General features: G+C 49.7%; 1 protein-coding gene across 2 annotated transcripts in view; it reads right to left on the minus strand.

Moving 5' to 3' along the window:
- Window positions 1-451: 451 nt before the first annotated feature.
- The window catches only part of UNC5D (unc-5 netrin receptor D), a 97,075-nt gene continuing 83,451 nt past the window's right edge, over window positions 452-14,075 (minus strand). For both annotated transcript variants that reach the window (XM_038160388.1, XM_038160387.1), the window contains exons 13-16: window positions 11,990-12,139; window positions 9,247-9,411; window positions 7,018-7,196; window positions 452-5,646 (exon numbers count right to left, since the gene is read on the minus strand). In XM_038160388.1, coding sequence (XP_038016316.1) covers window positions 5,445-5,646; window positions 7,018-7,196; window positions 9,247-9,411; window positions 11,990-12,139 — 696 coding nt within the window. In that variant the 3' untranslated portion in view covers window positions 452-5,444. The remainder of the gene's footprint in view (window positions 5,647-7,017; window positions 7,197-9,246; window positions 9,412-11,989; window positions 12,140-14,075) is intronic.

Raw genomic sequence — 14,075 nt, forward strand, 5'->3', positions numbered from 1 at the left:
CGGGGAGCCCCGAGAACAGCCAGCACTTCCCTGCAATGCCATTAATCAGGGCTGGCTTTGAGGGCTCTGGGTGCTGCAGCTGGCCCTGCTCAGGGGCCCTGCCTGGAGATGCTGCTGGCTGAGTTGGCTGAGAACAGCTCCAGAGCAGGCAGAAAAAGGCCTGGAGGGTTATTCTGATTTATGGCACTCTGCTCTGCCCGGATTAATGACATTTTAGTGCTCAGGGTGAGTGCCATGGCCAGGAGCTCGCTGTCACCCACTGAGGGCTCATGGTGCTTTGTCCCTCCTTCAGGCTTTGGGGGCCTTTCACCACTGCTCTTGGGGAGGATTAAATAATCAATTAAAGGATTCAATGAATAAGTAATTAATTGAATGGTTAAAACGTGTGAGCCACCCTTCCCAGTGCCCTGGCCTGGTTGGACCCCAGCAGTGAAAGGACAGCAGGGTCAGGTGTCAGTAAAAGACTCTTTATTCATAAATAGCTGATATCCATAATTCCAATCTGTACACCTCTCTCCAAAGGCCGGGGCCTCACAGCTCTGAAACTCTACAGAAAACACCCAAAGTGTCCACTTTGACTTCTCCAGGACAATAGAACACAGCTGGTTGGCATTACCAAATATATATATATATATATATGTATATATATTTATATATGTACATGTGCTGAAAAAAGAAGCCAGTGCAGCCTTTTCCAAGGAGTCTTTCCCAAGTATTTTCACTGTACAACATTCAGAATTTACATTGATAGAACAAGGCACAGAAAGTGTGGTATGAAGCCAAGGCCATGCTTTTGATTCCATGTTCTGTCTCCCTTCCCCACTCCTTCAGTGTCATCCTAAGAAGGGTTCAGAGCTCTGCCCTCCTTCACCCCAAACACGCCGGGGCAGGGAGGGATGCTCGGGCAGAGCAGCCAAGAACCGACCTTTTCACAACCTCTGCATTGCAGAAACAAAGGAGCAGAAGAGAAAACAGCTCTCTCTAGGGGAATACTTGTGGGGGTTTTTTTTTGTCTCTTTTTAGGAATTATTTATATTTTGTGTTCGGTTGGGTCGAAGTTCCTCCTCCTGTTTTCAGCTAAGAGCTGGCCTAAAGTTCTGGAAGTTGAAAATGCAATGGGAATTTTGTTATCTCTTGTCTGACACTGCCCAGAGTCTCACCAGACTGACCAGCACCACATTTTATCTTATCCAAACCAACAGAAGGAGCACATTTAACATTTTTGTAACCGTTTATCAGCTGGGATATCGGAGTCACAGCGGGACGAGGGGATGGAGTTTGTGTTCCCAAAGCCGTGTCTGTGAGCCCAGGGTTTGTGTGTGCCCTGCCCAGCTGGGAGAGGCACTCAGCAGCCCTGGGGCTCAGCAGGGGCTGGGGTGGAGGCCGAGAGGGGAAAGGACCAAAAAATCAACAGCTTCACCTAAAAATGTGGGGCTGGGGTTTGGAGTTTCCTCCCTCCGCCTCCAGTGCCTGAACAAGGGACACCTGAAGGGATTCCTTGGGGAGAAATCCCAGCCGGGGACACCTGAAGGGATTCCTTGGGGAGATATCCCAGCCGGGGACACCTGAAGGGATTCCTTGAGGAGATATCCTAACTGGGGACACCTGAAGGGATTCCTTGAGGAGAAATCCCAGCCGGGGACACCCGAAGGGATTCCTTGGGGAGATATCCCAGCTGGGGACACCTGAAGGGATTCCTTGGGGAGAAATCCCAGCCGGGGACACCTGAAGGGATTCCTTGGGGAGATATCCCAGCCATGGGTCAATATTCCCAATTCCAGCGTGGGGATGGCAGGGGCTGGATGTTCCACTCTGCCACAGCCAGGGGCTGGTCAGTGCTGGGAGGGTTTGGGAGGAAACCCCAAACTTTCCCCTCCTGCCCTGCCAGGCTGGGTGCAGGGCACCCCAAACTTCACCAATTCCACCCAAATCCTGGGCTGGGCAGGGAGGGCTGTGCACACCTCCTGTTGGATCAGGAGCAGTGTCCAGGGAGGAATTTCACCAGAGCTCATCCCAGGAATGAGCAGCCCCTGGGAAACCATGGGCAGGCTCTGGGTGAGGGATGTTCACCCTTTCCTGCTGTGCCACAGGTGAGAGAGAACTCCCTGGGAGCATCAGCCAAGGAAAGGCCAGAGAGGCAACCCTGCAGATCATCCTTGGCTGTCAAGGACTTCAAATCTCGCTTCCTGTTTTCCACTCAGTTAATTACCAGCCAAGAACTCGCGCAGCTCTTTGCTGCAATCTGTGTTTTACAGGCAGAAACAGCCTGAAAAAAGAAGATTCAGGTGGTGACCAGGAGCCCAGCCCAGTCCCTCCCTTGTTTAACTCACAGTGGAGCTGGGCTGTGTCTCTCTTTTGTGTAAAATTGGAATTGATCAGTTATTGAATGCTTTAAAACTCTCACAGCACTGCCTTGCAAGTGGAAAAGAATGGACCTGCAGTGTGATGTGAATATCCTGGACCCTGCAAGATCCCTTTCTGGTGATTTATGCTGAATCAGATTCTCTGAAAGCCAGCAGTGCCCAGGACAGAGAGGGGAGAGCAGCTGCGGCCAGAGATAAAAACAATGACAAAAGCAGTTTGCTGGATTTTAAGAGAACTGTTTGATATCTCTTCATCTATTACAAAAATCCCAATAAAATTTCTGTGGGAGTGCAGGGCGGTACGAAATGGAAATGAGCTTTATGGTGCTGGCGGAGCTGGGAGTCATTTTAAAAATGCAGCCATTAGTCTGCAATGAGTCATGGCACAGAAATACCTGGGCAAAGTGCTCAGGAAGATGAAAATCTATTAAAGCAGATTCTTCGGTGATGTAAAATCAGAATGGCTCTTTCCCCTGAATAGAGCCAGGGCAGCCACGTGGAATCTACAGGGGGGAAATTCACATTTCTCCTTCTCTTACTTTTTAGTTCGGGAAAATTGTTTTTCAATTATCATAATTTATACAACAGAAGAAAGGAATGAATTTTTAATTTCTGGCCTCTAATCCTTTTCCAGGTGCTCCTCCACATCTGTGTTTTGGGTCAAATCATATGAATACGTGCACAGATTTCCAAAAGGTCTTTTTAAGAGAAAGGGAGAAAGGAAATAAATATTTGGGGCATTTCTGGTTCATTTGAAGAACACAAGAGCATCAAAGCAGTCAGGAATAGGAAGGAAAGCTTGAGAGTTGTTGATTCGGGTTCTCAAAGAGCGAGATCAGCTCTAAAGAACTGCTTTAGTCAAAGGGAAGAAAAACCAGGGAACAAAACCTAAAGGGCAGTGTCCAACTGAGCCCTGCCCCAGGTACGGGGAACAGTTTCCCTCTGGAATTGTCCAGCTTGGACATTTATCCCCTTTCAGGACATGCCCTCCACGGGACTGTGGGTGGAACTGGGATGCTGGGGTGGGGCTGGGTCCCTCTGAGTGGGGTGTCCTGCACCGGGGGGTCTGCAGAGCTGCAGGGCTGGACAGAACCCGGCGTTCCCTTAGGAAAGGGAGCAGGGGCTGAGCCCGTGCAGCTCCTGGGGCTCCCTTGGGCTGTGGGGGCAGCTCCCGTGGAGCAGAGCAGGAGGATGCAGCTCCTGGGAATCCCCTGCAGCACCTGGGGCACACAAACCCAGCCTGCTCCAGGAGCAGAGCAGCTCTGGGTGCTGAGAACAAACTCCCTGTGCAGGCAGAGCGGGGCTGGTTTCCCCGACAACGGCAGCTCGCAGACGCTCTGCTTGTTCCCCGGGTGCCATGCCTTGTTTTGTTTTTTCTAATGGCTGACATTTTGTCCAACGAAGAACAGGTTTGTGGAGGAGGACTGGCAGTCAGTGGAGATAGAACTGGAGGAGCATGTGCTGCTGAAAGCAGTGACAGCTTGCAGCCGGTATTTCTGTCTGCCCCGAAACCTGTGCCAGGAGCCTCCTGCCAAGGCTGCAGGAGATGCTGAGCTGCAGGAAAGGTTTGCACTGGTCTCAGGGCTTCCAAGTCTCAGGATTTCCAAGTCTCAGCCAATTCCTGAGCTGGGCAGGCAGTGACATTCGTGATTTCAGAGCAGCAGGAGCAGGGACAGAGCTGGTGTTGCTGTCGCTGTTGTTGATCTTGTTGTTGCTGTTGTTGTTCAGATTTTCACACTGCAGTCCTGGGTGAAGGAACAGTTCCAGACTGGACCTGTCCTGGGGGCTGTCGTGCTGCTCTCAGTCAAACACAAACCCCCAAATCCTTGGTTTGGGCTTCCTGCATTTCCACAGAGCTCCCAAAGCCTCATTTCTGTTCCTGTTTCTCCTGACTGTGCCCTGGCAGCCCCACGGGCTGAGGAGCACTTCGGCTATGGTGAAGGATGTGAGTGAAAAGAATGGTCAAAATAATGGTGACATTTGGCTCAGTACCAGCTCCACCAGGCCCTCGCTCACAGTGACAGCTCTTTTTGGTTTGGTTGAAGTCATAAATCATATTTGCATGGAATGGGTAAAAAACGAGGTGAATTCTCCAGTTAGATCCTGATTTTGGGGGTAAATGCAATTTGTAACTAAACCAAGGTAACACAGCCAGCTCTGGACCCTGTGAAATTCCCAAATTGTGCAACAAAATCCAGGCCAGTGTTGGCAGTGCCGTGTGGGGCTTGTGGTTTCAGTCTGAAACCAAACCAAACCAAAATGAAGCTGTGCTGATTGCCTTCACCTTCAGCTCAGCCACAGAGAATGAAGTAACAAAAATAAACGTCTCAACTTGCTAAAATAGGGCTGGAAATTTCCCGTGTGTTATTTGGTTATTTAAATCCACCCCCAAAGACAGTTTTTTGACTAAGAAAGTTTGCAGACGTAGAAAATTAGAAAATTCCTCTGGCGTGTGCACACCCCCCAGTCTCAGAGAGAAGGGGTTTGTTCCGGAATTTTGGTAACAGAGCAGGCAGCAAAGCTCTGCAGCAAATGTACATTCATTAAGGGGCTGAATTTTTAAAACAAATTATTTGGAATACACACGATATGAAATAATTATGAGATCTTCTAATTCCTCAAACATCTGAACAGGATAAGGCCAAATTTTCAGTTTTCCTGTAGCAGACATAAAGTGACAACGTGATGGGATTTTAAACCACTCTCGAAGCGAGAAACCTTTTAACCAGGACCAACCTCCAGTGGCTCGAAATATCCAACATTGTTTGTTGATTTTCACTAGGCAGTACATGAACATGACTGTTCCTAAATACAGAATAACATTTACCTCTTATGGCTCTGTGTCTCTCTCCCTCCTGCCCCGGCACTGACACAAGTGCAGGCTTGTTTGGGGCACCAAAAGCTGGATTTTAAGTGGAGGAGGACAGGGAGAAGCTCGTTTTCCTCATCACCAGAGGGTTTTTAGCTTCTGCTCCTCCCGCTGCCACGGATGTGGGGCGAGTTCCATCCCCACAAACCCTGCTGTCCCCCTGGCCCGGGCTCGGGGCCGGGCTGGCCGTGTGTCCTGGTGGGGCAGAGGGACTAAAGCCCCTTCCTGCTGCAGGGGAACTCGGGCTCCTCCAGCTCGGGCTCTGCCACCTCGGAGAGCTTGGAGTGTGTCCTGCCAATCTCCTCCAGGGCACAGGCCAGCGAGTCCAGGTCCCCGTCGTGCTGGTGCCGCGCCTCCCACAGGTCCAGGATGACGGCGGAGGGGCTGCTCTGGGTGGCAAAGAAGGAGAGATTCCTGCAGGGAAAGGAGAGAAAAATGGTGAGGGAAAAGGAGAGATTCCTGCACGGAAAGAAGGAAAAAAGGGTGAGGGAAAAGGAGAGATTCCTGCAGGGAAAGGAGAGAAAAAGGGGTGGGGGAAAAGGAGAGATTCCTGCAGGGAAAGGAGGGAGGAAGGGATGAGGAAGAAGGAGAGATTCCTGCAAGGAAATGAGGGAAAAATGGTGAAGGAAAAGGAGAGATTCCTGCAGGGAAAGGAGGGAGAAAGGGATGAGGAAGAAGGAGAGATTCCTGCAAGGAAAGGAGGGAAAAAGGGTGAGGAAGGAGGAGAGATTCCTGCAGAGAAGGGAGGGAAGAAGGGATGAAGAGCAGCCCAGGCTGCAGCTGTGCCCTCTGCCCAGCATGATCCACATGTTTGAAAAATAAAATCCCTCCAGGAAAGCTGGGGGGATGAGCTGAGGAGCCCCCGGGGATGGTGGTTCCTCAGGTGGCACCTGCCCAGCCTGGCACAGGGACAGTGACCACGAGCCCAGGGTGTCCCCAGGCCCAGCAGTGCTGCCCCTGAGATGGGCAAACAAATCCCTTCTGGGAAGCATCACTAGGAAATACAGCAAGGATGTGACAGGGAGAGGAATTTGCAGCAGCTGATGCTTGGGTTGTGCAAAGACACAACACCTTTTATCTGTGATTTCCGATTTTGTTAATGTGCTGCTTTTAGGACCCTGCAGGGGTGATTTGCACAGAATTTGGTAAAACAAAGTGCTTATCCAAAACTGTTTTTCCTTTGGCTCAGATGTGGTTTATTGAGGCTCCCACACAAAGCAGGAAGCCAATGGAAAGTTACTTTGCTTGATTTAAGTATTCCTCTGCTCTCCTGGGAATGCATTTATAGAGTTTGTGACAATCAGAAAATATTTTTGTGAGGAAGCTGCCTCCGCCAATTTAATTTAGCCAAGCAGAAAAAGCAAAGTAAGAAGTAAATTGGTTTTTACAGCATCTTTCAGTTTTAATAATCATAATATTATTACTCCTAACAGTAGAGCATGACTGTCTCTTTTAAAGATGTCTTTCCCTTAAAAAAAAAAAAAAATCTGCAGGATTCATTTTGGAATAGGAAATGCACCCATGAGAGCCAAGGGGATTTGTCTGGGGGAACATGCAGCCTCCTGAGGGCTTTGAACAACTGTTCAATGATGGACAAAATCCTTCTGCAGCCTTGGGCTCCTGAGGGCGGACAGAAGGACGAGGAGCTGAAACGAGGAGCGAGCCCCACTCCGCCCCTAATTCCCACCCACAACCCCGACACCAGCAGCGATCCAACCAACAACCCCTGAACAGCCCAACACCCCCGTTCCAGGTGCCAACCCCCGTGCCAGGGCGCTGCCACACCTGCTGATGCTGTTCTTCTGGGCCAGCATCTGCCAGTCCTTGCCCTTGGCGCTGGGCGCGTCGAAGGTGGCGCAGATGCGCTGCCGGATGGAGCGCGGGATCTTGAAGGCCTTGGGGCCCAGCTGGGCGGGGAAGGCGCTGTCCTCATGGCCAAAGAAGGGGATGGTTTCTCTCTCAGCCTGCGGGGAACGGGAAAGCAGAGCAGGGAAAGGAGAATCAGACCTCAGGTTGCTTGAACTGACAACAGAAAATGGCTAAGAGGTGCTTTTGTGAGTTGTGAAAGAGCACCTAGAAGGTGTTGCTTCACCATCACAAGGACTTGTGCATAAAAATCTTTAAAATGGTGGGTTTTCCTTCCACAAGTGTTCTTTTTTGGTTATTTTTGTGTTGCAGAGCAGCGCTGGGTTTCTAAATCTTTAATTGCTTAAACCCAAAACATGGATACACAAATTCGTGTTTGTTTCTTTCTTTGGGTTGTCTTAAACACCTGAATTCCTTAGGCACCTCAGATCTCCCAGCCTCTCTGGAATCCAGGTCCTCTGTGGTTCTGGCCCCTCTTTTCCCATGGAATCACACCAGCCTTGCATAACAGAGTCAAATTTCAGTGCATTACTCATCCGGGAGTGACACAGCATCAATATTAACCAGCAGCGACGGTGCAGCCTCCATCCACCATTTGTGACAGGTCCCCAGGGCCAGCCAGGCTCAGCACCCGGTGCTGCAGCTCTGCCCTGGGCTCTGCTCAAGATGCAGAGCGGGAGAAGCTCCTGCCCTGCACGTGTGAGATAAGCACAGCGACCCGGGCGCTGCGGGGATTGTCACGCACGGAGCGGCTCCGGGGGGGAGTTGTCACTCACAGATTTATTTTGCAGTCAAATTATCCTCCCTCTTCAATCACTGCTGGAGATAGGCATGAGAAAGCCTTCCACAGCAGCAAATCTGCTTGAAGCAGAACGGGAACATGCTCTGGGGACTTGTGTACAGACAGGGCACTTAAAAACACAGCAGAGAAGGAGAGCAAGGCAGCAGCAACACGGGCTGGAGACACAGAGAGTGACAGAGGGGATTTATGAAACAACAATAAAGGAGCAGAAAACACTTGGCCAGTTCTGAGGAGTTTTTACGCAGGATGGTGTTCGTGTGCTCTCGTCCAGCTGCTGCACTCCCTGCTCAGAGCATTTATGGGTGTAGAGCTCTAACCCAGAAGTACTAATCTGGATTAATCAACAAACATGCTCAATTATCTAAAAAAATGCAGCTGCTGAAGTTCTCATGGCTGTGGGACAGATCAGCAGCTTGCTCAGCTGTAGGTCTGATTTCTTTTAGCCACGAGCAGGGCTCAGTCCCCACAAGGCACAGTTTGTACCCCTGTCCCCAGCCCTCAGTGCTCTGCAAGGGCTTCTTGCTAGGAAACTGCAGCCATCAACTGTGGTTGTGATATTTTGTGAAAATCCCTTTGCTAGGATTTTCTTCTCCTGAGAAGCTGAGAGGGCCTCAGCTTCAAGTGTAAACAATTTGTTATCTGCTGCTGTGGAATGCAGCAGGTGCTTTCTCGATTAGTCGATGTGAGATGTTTCTACTTAATGGCCAATCGAGGGGGCAGCAGCTCTCGGACTCTCTGGGAGTCACAGAACTTTGTTATTCATCCCTTTCTATTCCTGTCTCGCCTTCTGATGATTCTTTTCTCTCTGTTCTTTGTAGTACAGTTATAGTGTGGTCTTTTTAATGTAATATATATCATAATATAATAAACCAGCCTTCTAAAATGGAGTCAAGATCTCTCCTTCCCTTCACCAAGTCCAGACTGCCCAGAAGATCCACAGTAATAAATGGTGACCCCAGATGTAGCAATAATCAACCCAAATTATTCATTATTAAATTATTGATACATTATCGTTAGTGCTGCAGAGCCTCTGTGCCTTGATTTCTGCTGGAAATGGGATCTGCAAGGCTTTAAAGACTGCTTCCAGCTTTGAGCAAAAACTACAGGAGGAAAGGACAAAACCGGGGAGGGAACCGGTGCGCAGAGAGGTGGTGCCCCCTCCCTGGAAGGGTCCAAGGGGTGGCATGGTGAAAGGTGGCCCTGCCCATGGCAGGGGTGGGACTGGATGGACTTTAAGACCCCTCCAACCCAACCCAACCCAACCCAACCCACCCCACCCCAGCGACCCCAGGATTCTGTTCCATGACCATCCCACCCTACAGACCAGGGCGTGCTGGTGGCTGTACCTCGAGGACGGAGGTCTGGACGTGCAGCAGCAGCTCGTGGCCCTGCAGCTGCCTGACGCACACGGTGCAGCACAGCTGGGTGGTGGCGGGGCTGAAGCGCTCCAGGGAGAAGGCGCCGAGCAGGGGCCGGGGGCTGCCGCGCCACACGCGGGAGAACGGCACCTCCTGTGGGACAGGGACACGTCAGGGACAGGGGACACGGCTGGGGGGACACACCCAGCGCTGCTGTGCTGGGCGAGCTCGGTAACGGCCCCTCCAGCCCCGAGCAAAGCCAAAAAATGAGGATTGCGTTGATGGAACTGAGGTGTGGCAGTCACCGAGAGCTCAGAGGAACAAGTAACAGGAGACTCTTAAAAAAGATGCTTAAAGAGACTTCGAAAAGATGCATTTCACTTCCTCCCTCTTGCCAGGATCAGGATTCCTCTCTGTGTCTCCTTGGAATTACCTTCTAACCAGAATACAAGGAAAGAAACTTCCCATGAGGAGCTGCCCTGGCCCTGCCAGCCTTCCCAGCTCCATCCCAAAGAACTTCCCACGAGGAGCTGCCCTGGCCCTGCCAGCCTTCCCTTCTCCATCCCAAAGGAACTTCCCATGAGGAGCTGCCCTGGCCCTTCCCTCCTGCCCCAGCTCCCTGCCTGTCCCCAGCCCGAGGCTGGATCCTGAGCTGGGAGCAGCAGCAGCAGCAAGATGCTCCCAATGATAAAGGAAACATTAGCAAAATGTTAGAAGTGGAGCAGCTGTAATTAGATTTTTTTCAGGGTGATGATCTCTGCTTTCGCTCGGAGTGGAAGAATCACTCAGCTGAAAGGAGCTGTGTGAAACAAAGCAGAGCAGGAGGAGTGCTGGAACAATGAGTGGTTGGAGTATTCCAGAGATGCTTTAAGTTCCACTCTGCGTTTATAATTAAGCTCCTTGCAGACAGAGGGGCTGTAAATCATCTCAGTGCCCCAGGCAGAGCTGGATCCTCCAGGAGAAGCAGGATGGGAGGCAGATTTGAGCAGCCAGAGGTGCCTGCCCAGCTGCTGCCGTGGCCATCCCTGCTCTGCCTGCACCACCCGCAGCTCGCAGGGATCCCCGGCGGGAAGGGAGCCAAGCCCTGGGCAGCTGCTCCTGCCAGGCCAGGACAAACACAGGCTCTGAGCAGGATCTGCAGGAATCCTGGTGCCACCTGCCATCAGCTGCTTCCCAGCAGCTCCTCAGTGTGATTTATTCATCTGCTCGGCCTCCGAGCAGGATCGCTGCTTGTCTGAGACATCATTTCCATAAATCCTCCTCCCCACACTGCCCGGGGAGGCTCTGCTGCTGGACCAGAGACATTCCTGGAACAGGCTGTGTTCAGTTGTTCCTGCCAGGCAGCACAAGCAGCTGCTCTCACAGGGTGGGACGTAGGAGAGGAACCCAGGGAACACTGGAAGAAACTCCACGTGCAAAAATAGATCCTTTTCTCTATAAAGAGGCTGGAACCAAACCAGAGCTGTCACCAGACTTTTCACAGCGAGGGAAGCACCGAGCCAGGGGAGGTTCTGCAGCTCCTCTGAGGAACAGTGCTTGTGTTTCTGCCTGCCCAAGCCACCCCAGTTTCACCAGTTATGAAATGTAAATTTTCCTCTGGGTCAGGGCAGCCCTGGGTCAGCCCGTTCTGGCAGCAGAGGTTTGGCACAGGCTTTTTTCCAGCCCTGAGCCCCTGCTCTGATCAGCCTCTAAGTGGCACTTGGAGGTTGAATTCCAGACATTTATTCTTCATGTTTGGAGAAGGGATTAGGAGACAATAAAATAATCAAAGTGTGGAGCTCTATAATCTGCTGAGGACAGAAGTGAATTTGTTGCATGAAGAGGAAAGTCCTCTGATTTGATTTTCTTTTGGGCACACACTGGCAGGACTGGGACATCCTAACCCTGCTTGGTTTGGCTTTTCAAACACAGGTGAGTGAGAAGAGCAATCAAAACTCCGAAAAGCTCTTCTTCCTAAGAAGCTGAAAAGGATTAATTTATTCAATTCCTTAAGTTGCAGCCCGAATTATCCCCACATTGTTAACGAGGAGAGGCTTGCTCTGGCTCTGGGTCTGTGTTTACAACTCTCAGAGCCCATTACCCTCATGTTTTGGGGAACGTGGCAACACATTTAAAACAGGGTTTTTGCCAAAATTCTGGAGGATGCATAACTGTGTCTCTGCTTCTGGGAGAAGGGAGATTGTACATTCTAATTGAGTGCTGTGTTTTAAAACCAGCCCACTCCATGTGCCAGCACATTCCTTAGGATTTCCAGTCATCAAAATCCTTGGAAATTCTTCTTTTGTTTTGATTTTTCCTTTTCGGTTTTCAGCAGCCTCTCTAATTAATGGAGAAGAGAAAAACCAATTTGCTGCTCTTCAGTTCTAATGCTTGCTCTCTTCGTGCTGTGATTTGAACTCGTGGTTACATTTAAATGTCATTTTTAGCCATATTTCCATAGTTATATCAAAACTGGAATGACAGATATTAGAAACATCTTGAGGAGTGGTTAAGTTTGAGCAGGAATATTTGCCTTCTGTTGGAGGCAACTGAAATGGGGGAAGGCACAAGCATTTCTGTAAAATGACAAATTTACAGCATTCTGGTGTAAACGAAATCTGTGTTTGTCAGAACCAAAAGGCAACATGTTTTTGTTAACTGCTCGGGGGGTTTAAAGCTTTTTAAATAAAAGGAACCCTGGTTCGTCTGGGCTCTCCCCCCGTGCAGAGGGAAGCAGTGAAATGCCAGGTACCTGACAGGCAGTGAAGGGTTTGATTCTCCACAGGAAGGGAGGCACGTCCAGCACTGAGATCTGCAGGCTGCAGGTGTTGCCTTTAAAATGCAGAAGTTTGGGTTCCTCCAGTAATTGTCCCCCTTGGAGCCTTTCATCCGAAACCACTTCCTGCAAGGGAGGAGGAGAGAATATTTCCAGTATCAGCAACAAACCCCAAATCCAGTGAGAATCCCTCTCTGTGGGGGTCTCAGGCTCCCCCACAGTGTCAAATGCACGGTGGAGTCTCTCTCGTGGGCAGCTGATGGTATTTATATTTATAAATATTTGATATTTCCCAGAAGGCTGGGTTTGGGCACTGCCAGTCCCATTTCTGGACAGATAATGCTGGTTGGACACTGAATTTTTGGCTGTCTCCCCTCTCCGAGACCCCCAGTGCAGCCCAGCCCAGCTGGACTCCAGAGCAGCTTTGCTGGGGAGCTTCTGTCAGGGCTTTCCAGAGCCCTCAAACGCTTCAGGTGAAATCATCACTTCCATTCCCCACCTCTGGGGCGCTTCCAGAATCACTGGACAAGACCCTGAGCAGTGTGAAGGGCAGACTCTGGGCAGGGGTTTGCACTACAGCCCTCCAGAGCTCTGTTCCAAGAGAAATCTTAATGTAATTCAGTGAATTTAAAACATAACGGCCAAAAAAAAATCACCCCTGCCGGTACTTAAGCAATGTTTATTCCTGTGCTGCTGCAGTAAAAACACCAGTGAGGGAGGAAAGGTTGCAGAAGTCTTTAAGAATCAGCAGGCAAGCAGTGCTCCCAAATTACCTTTCTCAATCCACATAAATTATATCAAATGTGTGTCCATCGGAGGGGTTTAGTGCTTGTCAGGACCAAAGTCGTCGTTAGAGGAGCTCCTGGAATCACTGTGACCTTCTGCAAATTCAATGCTCCAGCTCTCTGCAACTGCACTAATGGATTTCTATTATAAACCAATTTTTCCAGGCATTTGGGTTGGTTTAACCCCTGGTGGTTGGGTTCATATGAAGGAAGAACGTTGGGAGACTTCGGTTTTTGGTTTCCAGCCACAGAGGGAGCAGATTATTTTGGAACCATTCCCAAAATTCCTGGAGAACGTTGGGTGGTTGTGAATGCTGTGTGAGTGCTGCTCTGCCTTCAGTGGCAGATGTGGGGCTCCTCCCACAGCAGCAGCGTTTGGGGCACAACACCAAGGACCTGGCTCTCTTCAGTTTTGAGAGCCGGGAGTTTCCCAGCACACTCAGAACTTCCCAAAGGCCCAAGGCAGCTGCCGGAGGAGCAAGGAGAGTTTTCAGCCAGGGAAAAAGTCAAAAACAAGGGAATTTTGTCTCTTACACAAACCTGCACTGTGCAGGATTAACTGCCAAATGCCACTTGGCAATCCCAACTCTGACATATTATCCAAAAATCATTGAAATTCCCCATATTTTATCCAAAAACCTCAGAAATTCCCTGTATTTTATCCAAAACCCCCTGTCATTCACCATATTTTATCCAAAAACCTCTGCAATTCCCCATATATTATCCAAAAACCTCTGCAATTCCCCATATTTTATCCAGAAGCCTCTGAAATTCCCCTTATTTTATGCAAAAACCTCTGAAATTCCACTTATTTTATGCAAAAACCTCTGAAATTCCCCATATTTTATCCAGAAACCTCTGCAATTTGCCATTTTATCCAAAAACCTCTGTGATCTCCCATATATTACCCAAAAACCCTGCAACTTGCCATATTGTATCCAAAAACCTCTGAAATTCCCTGTATTTTATCCGAACCCCTCTATCATTCACTAATTTTATCCAAAAAACCTCTGTAATTCCCCATATTTTCTCCAAAAACCTCTGAAATTCCCCATATTTTATCCAAAACCCTCTGTCATTCCCCATATTTTACCCAAAAACCTCTGAATTTTGCCATATTTTCTCCAAAAACCTCTGAAATTCCCCGTATTCCTCATATTGCCTTGCTTTTAGGGCTGCATCACTCCATAAATGCAGGGTTGTCTCACTATCCACACACCCCCTGCTCACTCCTGGCAAGGCAGAGAACTGGTAATTATTCTTCTGATCATTTCCTC

Source organism: Motacilla alba, chromosome 22 (genome assembly GCF_015832195.1).
Source record: "Motacilla alba alba isolate MOTALB_02 chromosome 22, Motacilla_alba_V1.0_pri, whole genome shotgun sequence".
Taxonomy (NCBI): domain Eukaryota; kingdom Metazoa; phylum Chordata; class Aves; order Passeriformes; family Motacillidae; genus Motacilla; species Motacilla alba.